The following is a 22,875-nucleotide window of genomic DNA, read 5'->3' as shown; positions in this document are numbered from 1 at the left end:
CCTAATTAAGAGGAAATTTTGACAGTGGAACGGTTGAAATGGGTTGAAAAATGTGGGAGGAAGAGTAGCCAGAAAATGAGTGGAAATAGGGCTTTGGAAAACCTGGAATCGTGGAAAATCCTGGAGTTTTTTTGAACTTCAAAAAAGGGAGGTTTAAATTTCCTGTATGGTGGAATATGTTGAAAATGGAATGGTTTGAATCGGTTGAAAAATGTGACTGAAGTAACGCATTCTGGCATCTTCTCAATTCAGTGACGAAACCCAGCTGATGAGGAGCGATCGGGACAGCAGAGGTCACGCCGTGCCCCGCCTGGGGGTAGGGGGGGGACCCTTTTCACTGTCACGTCACGGCGCTGGTTTCACTTTCGCTCCGGCAATAACGTAGAAAACAAACCGCGGCGGGCTCGCATCCAGAAGCATTTAATCATTTAAAAAACATGAAGACATTTGAGTACGCTTTATAGGCAAGAACTGAGTTGGTTGTTTGAACCGATACAGTACCAACACCCGGTATCTGGGAATTGATACTGGTATTGTATTATTGTGGGTGTGAACATTATTTTATTTTTATACTAAAATCTCATTTAAAAATGAGCTGATTATGATAACTGCTGTCCAGTTGTTTCATCTTGTTTTGTTACACATTTCTGAGTCTCATTTCCAAGTATGACATGAAGTTGTAAGTACAAGCAGAGACAGAGTTGAATTTTACTCATAAGGAGAGACGTAATGGGCTGCACACTCAGTTACAGTTTCACCCTACGCTCTAAGGTACAGTCCCACGTTTTAAGTACAGTTGCACATCCAAAAACATTAGGTGTCAGTTTATGGTGGGTTTTGTTGCGCCCTAAAAAGTGTTAACACTGTAGGTCAGTGGTTCTTAACCTCGTTGGAGGTTCCGAACCGAACCCCACCAGTTTCAAATGCGAATTCATCAATGCCCTTCTTTATTGAAAATATTCCATCCATTTACTACCGCTTATTCCCTTCGGGGTCACGGAGGGTGCTGGAGCCTATATCAGCTGCATTCGGGCGGAAGGCATGGTACACCCTGGACAAGTCGCCACCTCATCACAGGGCCAATTTGCATGCCTCATGACACAATATCTGTATGTAATATTGGCTGCATTTCTGATAGTTGTTTGTGTGCCATGTTGTTCCAGACCACAGCAAAACGTTACCCAGCTTGCAAAGATTTTAATAAATCCATTAGAAGAAAACAGCCTGCCGTTTCCTTAAACTTGGACATTATATATATATATTTTTAAATTCAATACAAAATTATATGTTTCTTGTTCCAAGAACAAAACCAACACAGTGGATGAATTCACAACAAATACTGTCAAGGTTCAAACACCGAACAATCTATCACACAAGACAAGAAGATGGAATCAAGCAGAGACAGAGTTGAATTTTACTCATGAGGAGAGACGTATTGGGCTGCACACTCAGTTACAGTTTCACCTTACGCTCTAAGGTACAGTCCCACGTTTTAAGTACAGTTGCATGTCCAAAAACGTCAGGTGTCAGTTTATGGTGTGTTGTGTTGTGCCCTAAAAAGTGTTAACACTGTATGTATTGGACTTTTTACCCAGCTGCTGTTTGATCGAATCTTTCATTCGTGGAATTAAAGCAAGTTTCAGCCTCTTTAATTTGACCCCTGAGTCGTCACAAGTTCAACAAAACATTGCACCGCGCTGTAGAAATTAATCCTAAATACAAGGCGGTCTCTGATTGCTACATATTTGCTGCCATCTTGTGGACAATAGGAGTAAATCCGATCAATGACCCTCTTAAAGAATTTAGCATAGCATTTAGTTATCACACAATCCAAACAACCTTCCCTAGTCATGGTGCACAAAAAAAAATGCAACTAACATATATGTCGACACACATGGTCACACGTAACACAACCTGCTTACTGAACATTGTGGACATTATAAAAAATGTCCAAACACCATAAGAAATATCAAAATTACACCCATTTAAATATATTAGAGTGCATGATGGGAAAATTGTAAAAACACTCTCTCCACACTTATCCATGTTCGCCGCATTTTAGCAGCTTGATATTTTTGATTGATTACAAAACTTTAAGAAAGTCGTCCCGGAAGTAAACAAGGTAAGATTCCACTCACACTAAATATCCAATTATATAAATTATATATCCATTAAAATAAACATATATCCATCAAAATAATATAATTTGAACCTTTAATTCGAGGAACTAAAGCAGGAGTGTCCCAAATTCGGCTTGTCGACCTCTTCAATTTCACCCCCCGAGTCGTCATAAGTTCAACAATGCAGTGCACCGCGCTTTCAAATTGTGAAGTGAAGTGAATTATATTTATATAGCGCTTTCTATAAGTGACTCAAAGCGCTTTACATTGTGAAACCCAATATCTAAGTTACATTTAAACCCAGTTAATCTTAAATACCCGGCCGTCCCTGAATGCTGCATATTTGCTGCCATCCTGTGGCCATGTGAGTAAATCAGATAAATGACCCTTAAAAGTACTTTGACACAATAGCACAGCATTGACTTATATGACACAACCTTCCCTAGTCATGCTGCAAAAAAAATTTAAAAATGCAACGAACACATATGTTAACACACATAACACAACCTGCTCACTGAACATTGTGGATACTATGAAACGTTTCCAAACACCATAAGAAATATCAAAATCACACCCATGAAAAATGTAAAACTCTTATCCATGTTTGGCACATCTTAGCTGCTTGATATTTATGACTGGTTGCAAAACTTTAATAAGGTCATCATGGAACAAAACAATTTGACCCCCGAGTCGTCATGAGTTTAAGTGAAGTGAATTATATTTATATAGCGCTTTTCTCTAGTGACTTAAAGCGCTTTACATAGTGAAACCCAATATCTAAGTAACATTTTTAAACCAGTGCAGGTGGAACTGTGAGCAGGTGGGTAAAGTGTCTTGCCCAAGGACACAACGGCGGTGACTAGGATGGCAGAAGCGGGGATCGAACCTGGAACCCTCACGACCACTCTATCAACATTAGCCATACCGCTCCGAGTTCAACAAAGCATTGCAGCGCGTTTTCAAATTAACCTTAAATACCAGGCGATCTCCAAATGCAAGCTATTTGCTGCCATCTTGTGGACAATGTGAGTAAATCAGATCAATGACCTTTTGAAACAATAGCACATCATTAACATATATGACACAATCCAAACAACATTCCCTAGTCATGGTGCAAAAAAAGGAAAAAATGCAACTAACAAAGGCCAACAGACTTGGTCACACATAACACAACCTGCTCACTGAACATTGTATGAATACAAATCTAAATTACAGCCATTTAAATCCATTAGAGTGCATGATGGGAAAACTGTAAAACACTCTCTCCACATTTATCCATGTTTGGCACATTTTAGCTGCTTGATATTTAAGATTGATTACAAAACTTTAAGACGGTCGTCACATAAGTAAACAAAGTAAGAGTCCAATTTTTACAAACTCTTAATTTCCAATTATATTAATTATATATCCATCATATTAATATGTTTGGAGGAGAAGAGGTGAGGCCTTTAATCCCAGGAACACCATGCTTACCGTCAAGCATGGTGGTGGTAATATTATGATCCGGGCCTGTTTTGCTGCCAATAGAACTGGTGCTTTACAGGGAGTAAATGGGACGATAAAAAGGAGGAATGCCTCCAAATTCTTCAGGACAACCAAAATTCATCAGCCCGGTGTCATGATCTGTGGTCTGGATTATGTTTTTGTTACTCTTTGGACTCTTTTAGTTCATGTTGGCGCCCCCTTGTTTTGTTTGGTTACCATGCGACTTATGATTTTCACATAATCAAGACCCTTATTTAAGCCTGCCTTTGCCAGTCAGTCGGCCTGGCGTCATTGCTTTTTGTCACGGGATACCACAGTTCATGTTGCTCCTTCAAGCCATAGATTCATGCTCTGTGTTGATTCTTTCATGCTCGTTTCATGCCACTGTTAGAAAGTTTTTTGTTTCATGTCCATAGTTTCTGTATAGTTTTTGTATCCCGCGTTAAGTTTTGCCTTCGCCTTGTACGCCCTTTTTGTTTCGGATAATTAAATATGCTCCTACCTTCACGCCTGGTCCAGAGTAGTCTGTTTTCATCCCGGGAGAACAAACCCCGCACCACGACTTAAACAAGTTTAAAAACGTATTCGGGTGTTACCATTTAGTGGTCAATTGTACGGAATATGTACTGTACTGTGCAATCTACTAATAAAAGTTTCAATCAATCAATCAATCAATCAAAGCAAGCTGCGACCCCACCGTCTTGACACCAGGTAGTTGGGTCTTGGGCGCAGTTGGGTGTTCCAACAGGACAAGGACCCCAAACACACGTCAAAAGTGGTAAAGGAATGGCCGAATCAGGCTAGAATTAAGATTTAAGAATGGCCTTCCCAAAGTCCTGACTTAAACGTGTGGACAATGCTGAAGAAACAAGTCCATGTCAGAAAACCAACAAATATTAACATTGTTACGGCGCACGTGCAGTCTGCAACTCCCTCCTCTGCGGGAGCACTCGGAGGATCCGCTGACAGCGCGTTCGGACATGCCCCTGCTCGCGCTGGGAGCAGCACGCCCACGCAGCTACAAGCCGGCAGATGATCAGGCAATCTGGACTCCTGTGACTGATGAGGGCGAGCTGAATAAAGGACCAGTGGACCCAAGGATCGGCACGAGAACATAAGCGAAGTTGTTTTCTCTATCCTTGTTTCCTCTCCATTGTTTGATTTGTCCCTTGTATTCCCCCCTTGTTTTTAAGCAGTGTTTTCCTTCCGTTGCCCTGAATCTCGACTGCCACCCTCATTCCTCGACTCCTCGCTCGCCCCTGGACTCTGACACCTCTCTCTCGCCCCTGATCACCTGCCTGCCCCCTGGACTTCCTCGTATCTAGTTCAACACTTTGGTAACACACACTTCATTTAAATTCTACACATAGTGGGCGGTATAGCTCGGTTGGTAGAGCGGCCGTGCCAGCAACTTGAGTGTTGCAGGTTCGATCCCCGCTTCCACCATCTTAGTCACTGCCGTTGTGGCACTTTACCCAACTGCTCCCAGTGCCACCCACACTGGTTTAAAATGTAACTTAGATATTGGGTTTCACTATGTAAGGCGCTTTGAGTCACTAGAGAAAAAGCGCTATATAAATATAATTCACTTCACTTCACTAGTGTTACACCATACACACTGTTGGATTTTTGTCACACTTCATTTCCTTAGTTTATTAGTTAGTATTGTTTATTATTCTTATTATATATATTTACTATATATCTAATAAGGTTTTGAAAATCCTCTGGTGTCTGTTTGCCGTCACCTCCCCTTAGTCAAGACACAACAAACATTGCTGTATGTATACTTTTGACCCAGCAGATTTGGTCACATTTTCAGTTGACCCATAATAAATTCATAAAATAACCAAACTTCATGAACGTTTGTTTGTGACCAACAAGTATGTGCTCCAATCACTCTATCACAAAAAAAATATGAGTTGTAGGAATAATTGGAAACTCAGGACGATTGTCCACGATTGTATATGGTTGCTTTACATGCAAGCTTCCGGACAGATTTTTTTTTGTCAAAAAGTTCAGAAGGTTCCGGGAACATAAGGTTCTTGGAAAGTTCCTGAACTTTTGGTGTAAAAAAAGCTTGATGAAAATAATTGATTGTATGGTAACTTACTGAATAAACCTTGTTTACCCCGAGTCTGAACTTACCTTGCACAAAGTTTATGAAATATAAATGACCAAAAAAACCTGATTCAGTTCCCACCTGCACAGATCTCTGCTGAATATGGAACTGGGTGCTGCTGGACTGGGAGGACGAGGAGGCAAACCCCTGGTTCTCGAACTGTTTCTTCACACTGGCCAGACCGCCGGGAAGTGAGCAGGCCTCAGACTCGTCCATCACCTATCAGACGAAACATTAACCAAGACCATTAATTTTGAAATAGCGTGAAGTTTTCTAGCAACCCCAACTCCTACATCAGCTCCAAAAGATGCCAACAGACATCCTCAATCATCCTGCAGATAGATATCTTAATAAAAGTGGGTAAATTAATCTGAATTTTATACTTTTACAAAGTATTGATCAAATTCCGTTGGTACTACTGAGTACCGATTGACTTAAAATCAAACCGTACCATATTTGGATACCATTGTTGCACACTGCAAAAACTGAAATAAATCTAAGTATAAGGGTGATATTTGCTTATTTTCTGTCTGATAAAATGATTATTCTCTCTAAGCAAATTTTATGTGAGAGTGTTTTACTTGTTTTAAGTGTTTCGGTCCTAAATGATCTCAGTAAGATATTAGAGCATGTTGCTGAGATTTGAAGATCTATATTGAGTAAAAACATGCTTGAAACTAGAATATCAACTGTTGCAAAGCTGTGTCGTCAACACTCACGAGTATGAAACTACTTTTTTCAATGTAAAAATGTCTCAATTCAAGCATGAAATCAATAGAAAAAAAAAATCATGACTTTGACACAATTGTGTCTCAAAATTAAAAACTGATGACAGCCAAATGGACTTTGCTGTTTTATTTTCAATGAAACAATAGAAAATACGTACTCATATAGTAGTGCAGCAAACGGACAGTTAATATTCAAACATCTAACGTGACATTTTAAACTATTTTGAACAGAAATAGTTCATGCACATTCAGATAAATTCTTTAAAATTACAATTTAAAAAAATTTGGCCGGGGGCGGAGCTGTAAATATATATATACATATATACATATATATATATGTAAATACTGCCTCTGATGAGTGCTCGGGAAGCAGGTGAGCGGGCGAGCACTAATCAGAGACAGGTGAACACGATGATTAACCATGGCGACAAAACAAGGGTGTGAAAAAAAACAGGAGCTCAAAGAGACCAAAGGTCAACAGAACACATCCAAACAAGACATGATCAAAAAGACATGACAGACACAGCTTTGCAACATTTGATATTCTAGTATCGAGCATGTTTTACTCAATGTAGGTCATAAAATCTCAGCAACAAGCTGTAGTATCTTATTGATATCATTTAAGACCAAAAGACTTAAAACAAGTAAAACACTCTGAAGCGGAGTATGCAGCGGAACAAAGAAGCGGTGTGTGCCTGCAGCGCCGCCACCACAATCAAGATCAGGTGCGTGACACACACACCGGTTCTCAATCTGCCTATCTCCTCGCAGCGTTTAAGAGGGGAGAAGGAGGAAGGAGCGAATAAGAGAGTTGGAGTGTCCGCAGGAGTGCAGCACGGCAGAAGCAACCAGAACACAAGCGATCAGAGAATGAGCCCCAGAGGAAGACGACGTCACCGGCAGCTGAAAAGCCGGCCGAGACGAGCAGCGGAGGAGGAGGCGCTGAAAAGCGACCCGATCGACGCAAACGAGTTATTTGAAAAAATAAAAGAGTCAAAGATGCTCCACGCAATGTCCTTCCTAAATGGTCCATGCAACCCACACGGTGACGGCTGGAGTCGTTCACACACTCTAACATCAAATCTGCTTAGTGAGAAGAATTATCTTATCAGACAAAATAAAAGCAAATATCACCCTAATTTGAGATATTCACTCTTACTGAGACTTCAGTTTTTGCAGTGTGTATGTATTCTTTGGATTTACTCAGGTTTTCAGTAGACCCATAATAAATTCATAAAACTCGATGAATATTTTGTGTGACCAACAAGTGGTTGGAAACTCAAGACAGCCATGACATGATGTTCTTTACAAGTGTATGTAAACTTTTGACCGGGACCGAATGTAGCCGAAGGGAAAGATAGTTGTGGCAGTTAAAGGGGAACATTATCACCAGACCTATGTAAGCGTCAATAAATACCTTGATGGTGCATAAAAAAGACCATATTTTTTTTACCGATTTCCGAACTCTAAATGGGTGTTTATCGCTCATGTGGTGATGACGTCAGAACATGACGTCTTCAAGGTAATACAGCCGCCATTTTCATTTTCAACACATTTGGTTATTTTCCGTTTTTTTGACAATTTTTTGGAACCTTGGAGACATCATGCCTCGTCGGTGTGTCGTCGGAGGGTGTAACAACACTAACAGGGAGGGATTCAAGTTGCACCACTGGCCCGAAAATGCGAAAGTGGCAAGAAATCTGCCGCCAGACGCCCATTGAATGTACAAAAGTGTCTCCACATTTTACCGGCGATGACAGACATGGCACAGAGATGTATGGATAACCTGCAGATGCATTTGCAACGGTAAAGTCAACGAAATCACAAAGGTGAGTTTTGTTGATGTTGACTTATGTGCTAATCAGACATATTTGGTTGCGGCATGACTGCCAGCTAATCGATGCTAACATGCTACGCCAATCAATGCTAACATGCTATTTACGGGCGGTGCTAAAGCAGACATGGCACAGAGATGTATGGATAACCTGCAGATGCATTTGCAACAATAAAGTCAACGAAATCACAAAGGTGAGTTTTGTTGATGTTGACTGCCAGCTAATCGATGCTAACATGCTATTTACCGGCGGTGCTGAAGCTGACATGGCACAGAGATGTATGGATAACCTGCAGATGCATTTGCAACTATATTACGTTTCCTTCCACCCACATTTAATGCGAAAAAAACACGTACCAATCGACGGATTTAAGTTGCTCCATTATCACAAAATGCGAAAGTCCTGATCGTTTGGTCCGCACATTTTACTGGCGATGCTAACGCAGCTATTCGGCCATGCTATGGCTACGAATAGCATCAATAGCTATTCGCTCAATAGCTTCAGTTTCTTCTTCAATACTTTCATACTCCAACCATCCGTTTCAATACATGCGTAATCTGTTGAATCGCTTAAGTCGCTGAAATCCGAGTGTGAATCTGAGCTAATGTCGCTATATCTTGCTGTGCTATTCGCCATTGTTTGTTTACATTGGCAGCACTGTATGACGTCACAGGGAAACGGATAGTCGCATCGCAAATAGCGAAAATCAAGCCCTTTGAAGCTTTTTTTTAGGGATATTCCGGGACCGGTAAAATTTTGAAAAAAACTTCCAAAACTACAACAAGCCATTGGGAACTGATTTTTATTGCTTTTAACCCTTTTGAAATTGTGATAATGTTCCCCTTTGACACTTAAAAAGGAGAGAAGTAGAAGCGGATACATAGTCATTTCTTGTCAGTGTGCAACTGCAGTAATCAAATGATACTATCAGCATTCAGGCCTTTAGATAGTTAATATTACACATAATAGTAGTGCATACAAAGAAACACAGCCCCGTATTTCACAACTTCTGGGTGGCATTGATTAAGTAGGAAAGTGTTTATTCCTCCATTCCAAACACGGCCGGGTAATTTGTTTTTTTTGTTCATGAATCAGTGGAAAAGCTTTAGTTAGCAACTTTATTTATGTTTCTGTTGTAGGATACGATAATAAAAGTTGTGCAAGGCCGCATATTTTATGCAAGAAATATTGTCTCAGCTGTATTTTTCACAGGCGAGCACAATAACTCTCTGCAAATTGCTCTGCACGCGTTGATGTTCTTTTAAACATCGAGAGCGGGCACATGACTCCTTAAAGAGGCCTTATGTGCTGCTGTTGTAGGACTGGGCTATATGGCTTTTTTAAAATATCTCAATATTTTCAGGCTACGTCACGATACACGATATATATCTTCATATTTTCCCTTAGCCTTGAATGAACACTTGACACATATAATCACAGCAGTGTGATGATTCTATGTGTCTACATTAAAACATTCTTCTTCATACTGCATTAATATATCATTTTAAAATTTCATGCAGAGAGGGAAATCACAACTAAGTCAATTTACCAAAACTGTATTTATTAAACAGTTATTAAGCAGTGGCACAAACATTCAATCAATCAATCAATGTTTATTTATATAGCCCCAAATCACAAATGTCTCAAAGGACTGCACAAATCATTACGACTACAACATCCTCGGAAGAACCCACAAAAGGGCAAGGAAAACTCACACCCAGTGGGCAGGGAGAATTCACATTCAGTGGGACGCCAGTGACAATGCTGACTATGAGAAACCTTGGAGAGGACCTCAGATGTGGGCAACCCCCCCCCTCTAGGGGACCGAAAGCAATGGATGTCGAGCGGGTCTAACATGATACTGTGAAAGTTCAATCCATAGTGGCTCCAATTCATTCATGTCATTTCCAAACAGAAAGTGCAATATTGTCAGAAACATTTTAAAACAAGCTCCGAGTGCACTTTTGTGCATGATGTCACTAAGATGACATATCAAAACAACACTAAATTAAAGTGCACTTTTTGTAGAGAACGACACTACAATAGTTTAACGCAAATAAAGTGCACTTTTGTGCATGATGTCACACAAGATATTTCAATAATTGTCAAATAAAAATGAGCTGCATAATAGGAAATCAAATCGCTATATGCTAGGTTACTGCGGACGTCATCTCCTTATGTTTTTTCATATGTTGTTGATCTGGAAATGGTTGCCTCGGCATTTTGTTGGTGTGGCACCAAATGGAGATGTTGACATGCGGAGTAAACACTCTTCATTCTCTAGCAGGTGACTTTTCAAATGATGCTACATATTAGCTGTAATATCACTTATTGTAGCAACGCTTTTGCCCCACGCTTGACATATTACAGTTGTCTGTTCGACATATTCCCACTTGAAGCCAAACCACCGCCAGACGATGGACCCCCTGCTGTTTTTCTTGGGAATTAAATATTCCTTTAAACCTTCTTTCTCTCGTATTACCACTCGCACCGCAGCAAGCATTACCGATGCTGCTACCTCTCTTCTCCGCGCGGGCGTATACCATGGGTCCACAAACTTTTTGACCCGGGGGCCGCATATATACATATATATATATATATATATATATATGTATATATATATATATGTCTTGATTGGATTATCCAGAGAATAGTGCTCGATACCGTGGTAGAGCGCACGGTAAACCATTGTATGTGAATGCTTCCATTAAAATCTCCTGATGATTGAGGGAACCCCTCATGAAACAGATCTGTAGAGATGAAGTAGTCTTGTGATTTTTTCCCACACCTACATATATATATATATATATATATATATATATATATATATATATATATATATATATATATATATATATATATATATATATATATATTAGTTATTTTGCATTTAGACAACTTTCGCCCCCCCGCCAAATTTTGTTAGCCCAATGCGGCCCCCCAGTTACAAAGTTTTGACACCCCTGACCGAGCATGTTTACCTTTTGTAAATAACTCGACTAAAATAGAAGAAATTGTGTGCTGATTCTACAGTCAAGCTGATATTTTCCGATCCTCGACATTGGACCAACATTCGAAACCAACATTGAATCGGGATACCTCTAGTTCCAACAAATGTAAACGTGTAAATCCCACAAGGGTAAGGTACGATGTTACACGTTTGTCAACATCAAGAAAAAAAAAAAAAAAACGTGTCAACGCTTTTGCATGAGGCCTCAGAAGGGTGTGTTATGGTACAAAAAATATATATTTTTCATATGCAAAGAAGAAGAAAAGGTGAGAAGAAGACTTTATTGTGTGGTGTATCATTATATCCTTTTGGGATTTCTCAATGACTTCAATGCAATCAACTTGTAATATGGGAAGAAGATATTCCAGGCCTTTATGTGTGTGTGTGTGTGTGTGTGTGTGTGTGTGTGTGTGTGTGTGTGTGTGTCCTCACAACTACAGAAGTAACATATTTGTTTTACTTTGTGTGTTATGCATTCTGAAGTGAGGTTGCAACTCTCTACTCCCATCTAGTGCTCGATATATATATTTTTCATCATTCTAGCTATAGTGGAAAGGGGGGCCCTCACAACCTACTGACCAAATGTCGATCCCACAAAGTCAACAAGACGTGTGTGTGTGTGTGTGTGTGTATGTGTGTGTGTGTGTGTGTCTGTGTGTTAGCAACAGCGGTGGGTCCTCAACTACAAAAGTAACATCTTTGTTTTACTTTGTGTGTTTTACATTCTGAAGTGAGGTTGCAACTCTCTACTCCCATCTAGTGCTAGATATATTTTTTTCATCATTCTAGCTGTAGTGGAAAGGGGGGCCCTCACAACAACTTACTGACCAAACGTGGGTCCACACAAAGTAAAGAAGACGTGTTTGTGTGTGTGTGTGTGTGTGTGTGTGTGTGTGTGTGTGTGTGTGTGTGTGTGTGTGTGTGTGTGTTAGCAACAGCGGTGGGTCCTCACAACTACAGAAGTAACATCTTTATTTTGTGTGTTTTACATTCTGAAGTGAGGTTGCAACTCTCTACCCCCATCTAGTGCTAGATATTTTTTTTTTCATCATTCTAGCTGTAGTGGAAAGGGGGGCCCTCACAACTTACTGACCAAACGTGGGTCCACACAAAGTAAAGAAGACGTGTGTGTGTGTGTGTGTGTGTGTGTGTGTGTGTGTGTGTGTGTGTGTGTGTGTGTGTGTGTGTGTGTGTGAACTGTTTCTATGTGTGTCCTGTGTTTGACGGGTAAGCAGTGTTGGCAGTACCGGGATAGGCCCCAGCTCACAGGACCAAGTAACTATAAATAGAATAAAATAAAATAAATAACTACTTTATAGAAAATACAAAAATACAACATATTTAATAATATGTACATTATATAAAACTAGATGAGACAATTCCTGAAGGAATTGCGTGAGAATGCTCCAATGCTGAAGTTGAACTGAAATGCTGACAGAATGTAGTATAAATGTAAGAATAGTTAGAATGTTCGAATGGTTTGAATGTTGAAGAGTTAGACTTTCCAGGAAAACTGGAATTTGGTTTGGAGCTTGGGAAAGGGTTAGTTTGAATGTCCAGGATGAGTGGAATGTTCTGATGTTGGAATGGCCACAGAACATTCCTCCAGAAGGTCTTATTTTAGTCCATGTGATGTCAGATGAAACTAAAATTGAGGTTTTTGGCCACAATACGCAGCAATATGTTTGGAAAAGAAAAGGTGAGCCCTTTAATCCCAGGAACACCATGCTTACCGTCAAGTATGGTGGTGGTAGTATTATGCTCTGGGCCTGTTTTGCTGCCAATGGAACTGGTGCTTTACAGAAAGTAAATGGGACAATGAAAAAGGAGGATTGCCTCCAAATTCTTCAGGACAACCTAAACTCATCAGCCCGGTGTCATGATCTGTGGTCTAGATTATGTTTTTGTTATTTTTTTGTTACTTTTTGGACTAATTATTTTTGTTATTTTTTGTTACTTTTTGGACTATTTCAGTTCATGTTTGCGTTCCTTTGTTTTGTTTGGTTACCATGCCGACTTATGATTTTCACATAACCAAGACCCTTATTAAAGCCTGCCTTTGCCAGTCAGTCGGCCTGGCGTCATTGCTTGTTGTCATGCGATACCACAGTTCATGGTGCTCCTTCATGCCATAGATTCATGCTCTGTGTTGATTCTTTCATGCTCGTTTCATGCCACAGTTAGCGAGTTTTTTGTTTCATGTCCATAGTTTCTGTATAGTTTTTGTATCCCGCGTTTAGTTTTGCCTTTGCCTTGTGCGCCCTTTTTGTTTTCACCTTTGAGTCAGATAATTAAATACATTCCTACCTTCACACCTGATCCAGAGTAGTCAAAAGTTACAGTTAATGACCAATGATTGTCAAAAAGCAATATTATTTACCTATGACAACTTTATTCATTCATTCATTCATTTGTGTTACAGATTGAACACAGGAAGTAACCTAAAAGCAATACTATTTACATACGACAATCTTTCTTTATATATTCATTAATTCATTCATTCAGTCATTCAGTTATTCCTTAATTGATTGATTTGTGTTCCAGACTAAAGACAGGAAGTTACCAAAAAGCAATGGTATTTATTCATGTCAACTTTATTTATTTATTTATTCATTCATTCATTCATTTGTGTTACAGACGGAACACAGGGAATTACCCAAAAAGCAATACTATTTACTTATGACAACTTTATTTATTCATTCATTCATTTGTTTTACAGATTGAACACAGGAAGTTACCTAAAAACAATACTATTTATGTATGACAATATTTTTTTAATTATTCATTCATTCATTCAGTCATTCATTAATTGATTGATTTTATGTTCCAGACTGAAGACAAGAAGTTACCCCAAAAGCAATACTATTTATTCATGACAACTTTATTTATTTATTCATTCATTCATTTGTGTTACAGATAGAACACAGGGAATTACCCAAAAAGCAATACTATTTACTTGTGACAACTTTATTCATTCATTTATTCATTTGTGTTACAGATCGAACACAGGAAGTAACTTAAAAGCAATACTATTTATGTACGACAATCTTTTTTTAATTTATTAATTCATTCACTCATTCATTCAGTCATTCATTAATTGATTTATTTATGTTCCAGACTGAAGACAGGAAGTTACCCAAAAACAATACTATTTATGAATGACAATCTTTTTTTTATTTATTCATTCATTCACTCAGTCATTCATTAATTGATTGATTTTATGTTCCAGACTGAAGACAGGAAGTTACCCAAAATGAAATACTATTTATTAATGACAACTTCATTTATTTATCCAATCATTCATTCATTCATTCATTTGTGTTACAGACTGAAGACAGGAAATTACCCAAAAAGCGATACTATTAACTTATGACAACTTTATTTATTCATTCATTTATTCATTTGTGTTACAGATTGAACACAGGAAGTAACCTAAAAGCAATACTATTTATGTACGACAATCTTTTTTTTATTTATTCATTCTTTCATTCATTCAGTCATTCATTAATTGATTGATTTATGTTCCAGACTGAAGACAGGAAGTTACCCAAAATGAAATACTATTTATTAATGACAACTTCATTTATTTATCCAATCATTCATTCATTCATTCATTTGTGTTACAGACTGAAGACAGGAAATTACCCAAAAAGCGATACTATTAACTTATGACAACTTTATTTATTCATTCATTCATTCATTTGTGTTACAGATTGAACACAGGAAGTAACCTAAAAGCAATATTATTTATGTACGACAATCTTTTTTTTATTTATTCATTCTTTCATTCATTCAGTCATTCATTAATTGATTGATTTATGTTCCGGACTGAAGACAGGAAGTTACCCAAAATGAAATACTATTTATTAATGACAACTTCATTTATTAATCCAATCATTCATTCATAAATTTGTGTTACTGACTGAAGACAAGAAATTACCCAAAAAGCGATACTATTAACTTATGACAACTTTATTCATTCATTCATTTGTTTTACAGTTTGAACACAGGAAATTATCTAAAAGCTATACTATTTATGTACAACAATCTTTTTTATTTATTCATTCATTCATTCATTCATTCCTTAATTTATTGATTTATGTTCCAGACTGAAGACAGGAAGTAACCAAAAAAGCAATACTATTTATTCATGACAACTTTATTTTTTTATTCATTCATTCATTTGTGTTACAGAGGGAACACGGGAAATTACGCAAAAAGCAATACTATTGATGTATGACAAACTTTTTTATTAATTAATTCATTCATTCAGTCATTCATTAATTGATTGATTTATGTTCCAGACTGAAGACAGGAAATTACCCAAAAAGCAATACTAGTTATTCATGACAACTTTATTTTTTTATTCATTCATTCATTTGTGTTACAGAGGGAACACAGGAAATTACGCGAAAAGCAATACTATTGATGTATGACAATCTTTTTTATTAATTAATTCATTCATTCAGTCATTCATTAATTGATTGATTTATGTTCTATACTGAAGACAGGAAGTTACCCAAAAGCAATACTATTTTTTTATGACAACTTTATTTTTTTATTCATTCATTCATTTGTGTTACAGAGGGAATATAGGAACTTACGCAAAAAGCAATACTATTGATGTATGACAATCTTTTTTACTAATTCATTCATTCATTCGGTCATTCATTAATTGATTGATTTATGTTCAAGACCGAAGACATGAAGTTACCCAAAAAGCAATACTAGTTATTCATGACAACTTTATTTTTTTATTCATTCATTCATTTGTGTTACAGAGGGAACACAGGAACTTACGCAAAAAGCAATACTATTGATGTATGACAATCTTTTTTATTAATTAATTCATTCATTCATTCAGTCATTCATTAATTGATTGATTTATGTTCCAGACTGAAGACAGGAAGTTACCCAAAAAGCAATACTAGTTATTCATGACAACTTTATTTTTTTATTCATTCATTCATTTGTGTTACAGAGGGAACACAGGAACTTACGCAAAAAGCAATACTATTGATGTATGACAATCTTTTTTACTAATTCATTCATTCATTCATTCATTCAGTCATTCATTAATTGATTGATTTATGTTCAAGACTGAAGACAGGAAGTTACCCAAAGAGCAATACTAGTTATTCATGACAACTTTATTTTTTTATTCATTCATTCATTTGTGTTACAGAGGGAACACAGGAACTTACGCAAAAAGCAATACTATTGATGTATGACAATCTTTTTTATTAATTAATTCATTCATTCATTCAGTCATTCATTAATTGATTGATTTATGTTCCAGACTGAAGACAGGAAGTTACCCAAAAAGCAATACTAGTTATTCATGACAACTTTATTTTTTTATTCATTCATTCATTTGTGTTACAGAGGGAACACAGGAACTTACGCAAAAAGCAATACTATTGATGTATGACAATCTTTTTTACTAATTCATTCATTCATTCATTCATTCATTCATTCATTCAGTCATTCATTAATTGATTGATTTATGTTCAAGACCGAAGACAGGAAGTTACCCAAAAAGCAATACTAGTTATTCATGACAACTTTATTTTTTTATTCATTCATTCATTATTGTTACAGAGGGAACACAGGAACTTACGCAAAAAGCAATACTATTGATGTATGACAATCTTTTTTATTAATTAATTAATTCATTCATTCAGTCATTCATTAATTGATTGATTTATGTTCCAGACTGAAGACAGGAATTTACCCAAAGAGCAATACTAGTTATTCATGACAACTTTATTTTTTTATTCATTCATTCATTTGTGTTACAGAGGGAACACAGGAACTTACGCAAAAAGCAATACTATTGATGTATGACAAACTTTTTTATTAATTAATTCATTCATTCAGTCATTCATTAATTGATTGATTTATGTTCCAGACTGAAGACAGGAAGTTACCCAAAAAGCAATACTAGTTATTCATGACAACTTTATTTTTTTATTCATTCATTCATTTGTGTTACAGAGGGAACACAGGAACTTACGCAAAAAGCAATACTATTGATGTATGACAATCTTTTTTATTAATTCATTCAGTCATTCAGTCATTCATTAATTGATTGATTTATGTTCTATACTGAAGACAGGAAGTTACCCAAAAGCAATACTATTTTTTTTATGACAACTTTATTTTTTTATTCATTCATTCATTCATTCATTTGTGTTACAGACTGAACATAGGAAGTTACCTGAAAGCAATACTATTTATTGGTGACAATCTTTTTTGTTTATTAATTTATTTATTAATTGATTCAGTCATTGATTGATTGATTTGTGTTACAGACTAAAGACAGGAAGTTACCTAAAAAGCATTTCTATTTATTGATGACAGTTTCATTAACAGTATTCATTTATTAATTGATGCTGTAGATTGAGCACAGGAAGTGACCCCCAAAAAGGGGTGTCAGAAAACGCTATTAAAAGGTTAAAATCAATTAATCTTTACTTCTTCCTACTCCTTTTTTCGGATGCAAAAGCCAAAAATAGGTGATGTAACTATATGCATGCTGGGAATGTACGGCCAAATATTGCAGTGAACAAAGTACAGCGGGTCTAGGTTCCTCTTTGCCTTCAGTTGCACGCAGGATTCTCACAGGAATGAGGCCAAAAATACAACCTTACCTACTGAAGTGCCCAAACAAGGAATGCTACGTGTCTCTGTGCTTTTTTTTTTGACAAAATAATCCTCCATCGGGCCAAAAAAAAAAAAAGTTTTGAATGCAAGCACTTGGATAAAGAACATGAGGAGCACTACTAAATTCAGGAAAAAAATCTGCTCCATGCTGTGTTTGCCAACAACGGCCTTCAATAATACAAGAGGTGTTGAATGTTTCATCGCTTTCTCTTCGGGTGTCTGCTAACTATTTCCTTACCGCTGCGGAGGACGAACTGCCGCTTTCTTTGTGGGACACCGCGGCCTGATACATGGCCAGCCGCTCTTTCAGAGACACGGACTCGCTGGCCTCACGGTCGTCGGCGTCGGGGGCCCGGCTCTCCTGGAGGAGGTCTTCTTCTCCGCCTACAGCTGCGAACATGCATGACAAGACAAACATTCTCAGAAATGCGGGAAAAAAGTGCCATCCCCGCCTGGAATGTGCTTGTGATGCCTGCAAAATGAGTCTAAACAATAGCATGTTAACTTTAGCATGAGTCATGTGACAAGTTATATGACTCTTCAGTGTATGCCTGCAAAATCCATCCATCCATTTACTTCCGCTTATCCGAGGTCGGGTCGCGCGGGCAGCAGCCTAAGCAGGGAAGCCCAGACTTCACTCTCCCCATCCAGCTCCTCCCGGGGGATCCCGAGGCGTTCCCAGGCCAGCCGGGAGACATGGTCCTCCCAACGTGTCCTGGGTCTTCCTCATGGCCTCCTACCAGTCGGATGTGCCCCAGGCGTTCAGGTGGCATCCTGACCAGATGCCAGAACCACCCCATCTGGCTCCTCTCGATGTGGAGGAGCAGCGGTTTTACTTTGAGCTCCCCTCGGATGGCAGAGCTTCTCAGAGCCCCCCGGCGGAGGAAAATTCATTTCGGCCGCTTGTACCCGTGATCTTGTCCTTTCGGTCAAAACTCAAAGTTCGTGACCATAGGTGAGGATGGGAACGTAGATCGACCGGTAAATCGGGAGCTTTGCCTTCCGGCTCATCTCCTTCTTCACCACAACGGATCGATACAGCGTCCGCATTACTGAAGACGCCGCGCCTGTCAACCTCACGATTCAATCTTCCATTACTTGTGAACAAGACTCCTAGGTAGTTGAACTCCTCCACTTGGGGAAAGATCTCCTCCCCAACTTGGAGATGGCACTCCACCCTTTCCAGGGAGAGAACCATGGACTCGGACATGGAGAGGCTGATTCTCATCCCAGTCGCTTCACACTTGGCTAAGAACCGATCCAGTGAGAGCTGAAGATCCTGGCCACATAATCACATAAAGCATCACACTCCCTACAGCATCTGCAAAAAAGCAGAGACCTAATCCTGCAGCCACCAAACCTGATCCTCTCAACGACCTGACTGCGCCTAGAAATTCTGTCCATAAAAGTTATGAACAGAATCGGTGACAAAGGACAGCCTTGGCGGGGTCCAACCCTCACTGGAAACGTGTCTGACTTACTGCCGGCAATGCGGACCAAGCTCTGACACTGATCATACAGGGAGCGGATCGCCACAATCAGACAGTCCGATACCCCATATTCTCTGAGCACTCCCCACAGGACTTCCCAGGGTGCACGGTCCAATGCCTTTCCCAAGTCCGCAAAGCACATGTAGACTGGTTGGGCAAACTCCCATACACCCTCAAGGACCCTGCCGAGAGTATAGAGCTGGTCCACAGTTCCACGACCAGGACGAAAACCACACTGTTCCTCCTGAATCCAAGATTCAACTATCCGGCGTAGCCTCCTCTCCAGTACACCTGAATAAACCTTACCGGGAAGGCTGAGGAGTGTGATCCCACAATAGTAGGAACACACCCTCCGGTCCCCCTTCTTAAAGAAAGGGACCACCACCCCGGTCTGCCAATCCAGAGGTACCGCCCCCGATGTCCACGCGACGTTGTAGAGTCTTGTCAATCAAGACAGCCCAACAGCATCCAGAGCCTTAAGGAACTTTGGGCGGATCTCATCTACCCCCGGGGCCTTGCCACCGAGGAGCTTTTTAACTACCTCAGCGACCTCAACCCCAGAAATAGGAGAGTCCACCACAGATTCCCCAGGCACTGCTTCCTCATTGGAAGACGTGTTGGTAGGATTGAGGAGGTCTTCCAAGTATTCTCTCCACCGATCCACAACATCCGCAGTTGAGGTCAGCAGAACACTATCCGCACCATACACGGTGTTGACAGTGCACTGCTTCCCCTTCCTGAGGCGGCGGATGGTGGTCCAGAATCGAAGCCGTCCGGAAGTCGTTTTACATGGCTTCCCCAAATTCCTCCCATGTCCGAGTTTTTGCCTCCGCGACCGGTGGAGCCGCACACCGCAACACACACCAACTACCTTGCTGCCACAGCTCCAATCGGCCGCCTCGACAATAGAGGTACCACTCGGACTCAATGTCCAGCGCCTCCCTCGTGACATGTCCAAAGTTCTTCCGGAGGCGGGAATTGAAACTCTCTCAGACGGGAGACTAGCTACAGTGTATGCCTGCAAAATGAGCTCTACAAATTAGCATGTTAATCTTAGTGTGCTAACAGTTAGCAAGTACCAAGCTATGTGACTCTAAAGTGTATGCCTGCAAACAGAGCTTGAACCATTAACATGTTAACGTTGGTGTGGAGAGGCGGAGCCGACAGTCGGACAGAGAGGCAGGGCACGCCGGAGACCGGCCCAAGACGGCGGCGAGGAGGCGGGGATTGACGAGAGAATGGCGAGGCGGGGCGTGCCGGGAGCGACGCCACAATCGAGATCAGGTGCGTGGATCGCGCACCTGTATACGAATAATGAATCCTCTCGCACTGTTTGAAAGGGCGGCAGCTGTGAGCGTCGGGGAGAGAACGACAGAAAGAGACGAAGGGCATGCAAACCGGAAGAGAGCGAGAGCGAGGGGCAGACAACACCGGCGACTGAAAAGCAACCCGAAAAATATTTTTCTTATTGGAAAATAAAGAAAGTCAAAACTGCTTAAAGCCATGTCCTTCCTTGGTGGACCATGGAACCCGCACGACAGGGAGAGTCGTTCACAGTTAGTGTGCTAACAGTTAGCATGTGAGTCTAAAGTGTATACCTGCAAAATAAGCTCTAAAATTTAGCATGTTGACGTTAACATGTGTCATGAACCAAGTTATGTGACTATAAAGCGTATGCCTGCAAAATTAGCTCTAAAAATGACCATGTTAACGTTAGCATGCTAGTATGCTAACAGTTAGCATATGTCAAGTGCCAGGTTACGTGACTCTAAAGTGTATGCCTGCAAAATGAGCTCTAAAAATAACCATGTTAACGTTAGCACGCTAGTATGCTAACAGTTAGCATATGTCAAGTGCCAGGTTACGTGACTCTAAAGTGTATGCCTGCAAAATGATCTTGACAAATTAGCATGTTGACGTTAGCATGCTATCAGTTAGCATGTGTCATGTGCCAAGTTATGTGACTCTAAAGTGTATACCTGCAAAATAATCTTTAAAAATTAGCATGTTGACGTTAGCATGTGTCATGAACCAGGTTATGTGACTCAAAAGTGTATGCCTGCAAAATGAGCTCTAAAAATTACCATGTTAACGTTAGCACGCTAGTATGCTAACAGTTAGCATATGTCAAGTGCCAGGTTATGTGACTCTCAAGTGTATGCCTGCAAAATGAGCTCTAAAAATTAGCATGTTCACATGCTAGGATGCTAACAGTTAGCGTGTGTCATGTACCAAGCTATGTGACTCTAAAGTGTATGCCTGCAAACTGAGATTTAACCATTAAATTTGTTGACGTTAGCATGTTAGTATGCTAACAGTTAGCATCACATGGGTTGGTAGAGCGGCCTTGCCAGCAACTCGAGGGTTCCCGGTTCGATTCCCGCTTCCGCCATCCTAGACACTGCCGTTGTGTCCTTGGGCAAGACACTTTACCCACCTGCTCCCAGTGCCCAGCCACAGTGATTTAAATGTAACTCAGATATTGGGTTTCACTATGTAAAAATGCTTTGAGTCACTAGAGAAAAGCGCTATATAAATCCCGTATTTCCTTTAATTGCCGAAGGGCATATAGTATGCGCCTGCCTTGAATTATTGCCGGGTCAAACTCGCTTCCCCAAATAATTAGCGCATGCTTAGTATTACCGCCGGGTCAAACTCGTGACGTCACAAGTGACACTTCCCCTGTCATCATTTTCAAAATGGAGGGGGCTGATTTCAATACCGGTAATTTTAAATCGCATAAAGGGAAGAAGATTAAGAGCTATTCCGCAGGATTTAAGGTCTGAGCTATTGAATACCAGTATGCTAAAAAGAACAGTAAGCAGCTATGTTTTATTAATATAGATGTGGAGAGGTAGAGCCGAGGGTCCGACAGACAGGCAGGCAGGGCACGCTGGAGCCCGGCCCAAGATGGAGAGGAGGAGCGGAAGAGTGACCTGGACTGAGGTCTTATTGAAAAATAAACAAAGTCAAACTGCTCAATCATTGTCCTTCCTTGGTGGTCCTGAGAACCCGCAAGACGACGGCTTGAGACCGTCACAATACCGTAGCTGCGTGTGTCAAATATGAGTCATTAAATGACTCCCGCCTCCTGGTGGTAGAGGGCGCTAGTGATCCTTCTTGGCGACTACTCAGCTGCAGAAGAAGTGACAATGAGTGACGGACATGACGCGGGAGTGCACGACGGACCTTTTAGGATGTAACACTCCTATGTAGTGAAGTGAATTATATTTATATAGCACTTTTTCTCTAGTGACTCAAAGCGCTTTACACAGTGAAACCCAATATCTAAGTTACATTCAAACCAGTGTGGCTATGTAGTGAAGTGAATTATATTTATATAGCGCTTTTTCTCTAGTGACTCAAAGCGCTTTACACAGTGAAACCCAATATCTAAGTTACATTCAAACCAGTGTGGGTGG

The 22,875-nt window shown here is 39.8% G+C and overlaps 1 protein-coding gene across 2 annotated transcripts in view; it reads right to left on the bottom strand.

Annotated features, from left to right (window-relative positions):
• Nucleotides 1-22,875, bottom strand: part of LOC133544545 (xin actin-binding repeat-containing protein 2-like) — a 201,368-nt gene that overhangs the window by 45,431 nt on the left and 133,062 nt on the right. For both annotated transcript variants that reach the window (XM_061890003.1, XM_061890004.1), the window contains 2 exons: nt 18,202-18,353; nt 5,806-5,943 (listed from right to left, as the gene is read on the bottom strand). In XM_061890003.1, coding sequence (XP_061745987.1) covers nt 5,806-5,943; nt 18,202-18,353 — 290 coding nt within the window. The remainder of the gene's footprint in view (nt 1-5,805; nt 5,944-18,201; nt 18,354-22,875) is intronic.

This window comes from Nerophis ophidion, linkage group LG27 (genome assembly GCF_033978795.1).
Source record: "Nerophis ophidion isolate RoL-2023_Sa linkage group LG27, RoL_Noph_v1.0, whole genome shotgun sequence".
In the NCBI taxonomy this organism is placed as follows: domain Eukaryota; kingdom Metazoa; phylum Chordata; class Actinopteri; order Syngnathiformes; family Syngnathidae; genus Nerophis; species Nerophis ophidion.
The sequence above is the reverse complement of the archived record's forward strand: the minus strand, read 5'-3'. Positions and strand labels throughout refer to the sequence as shown.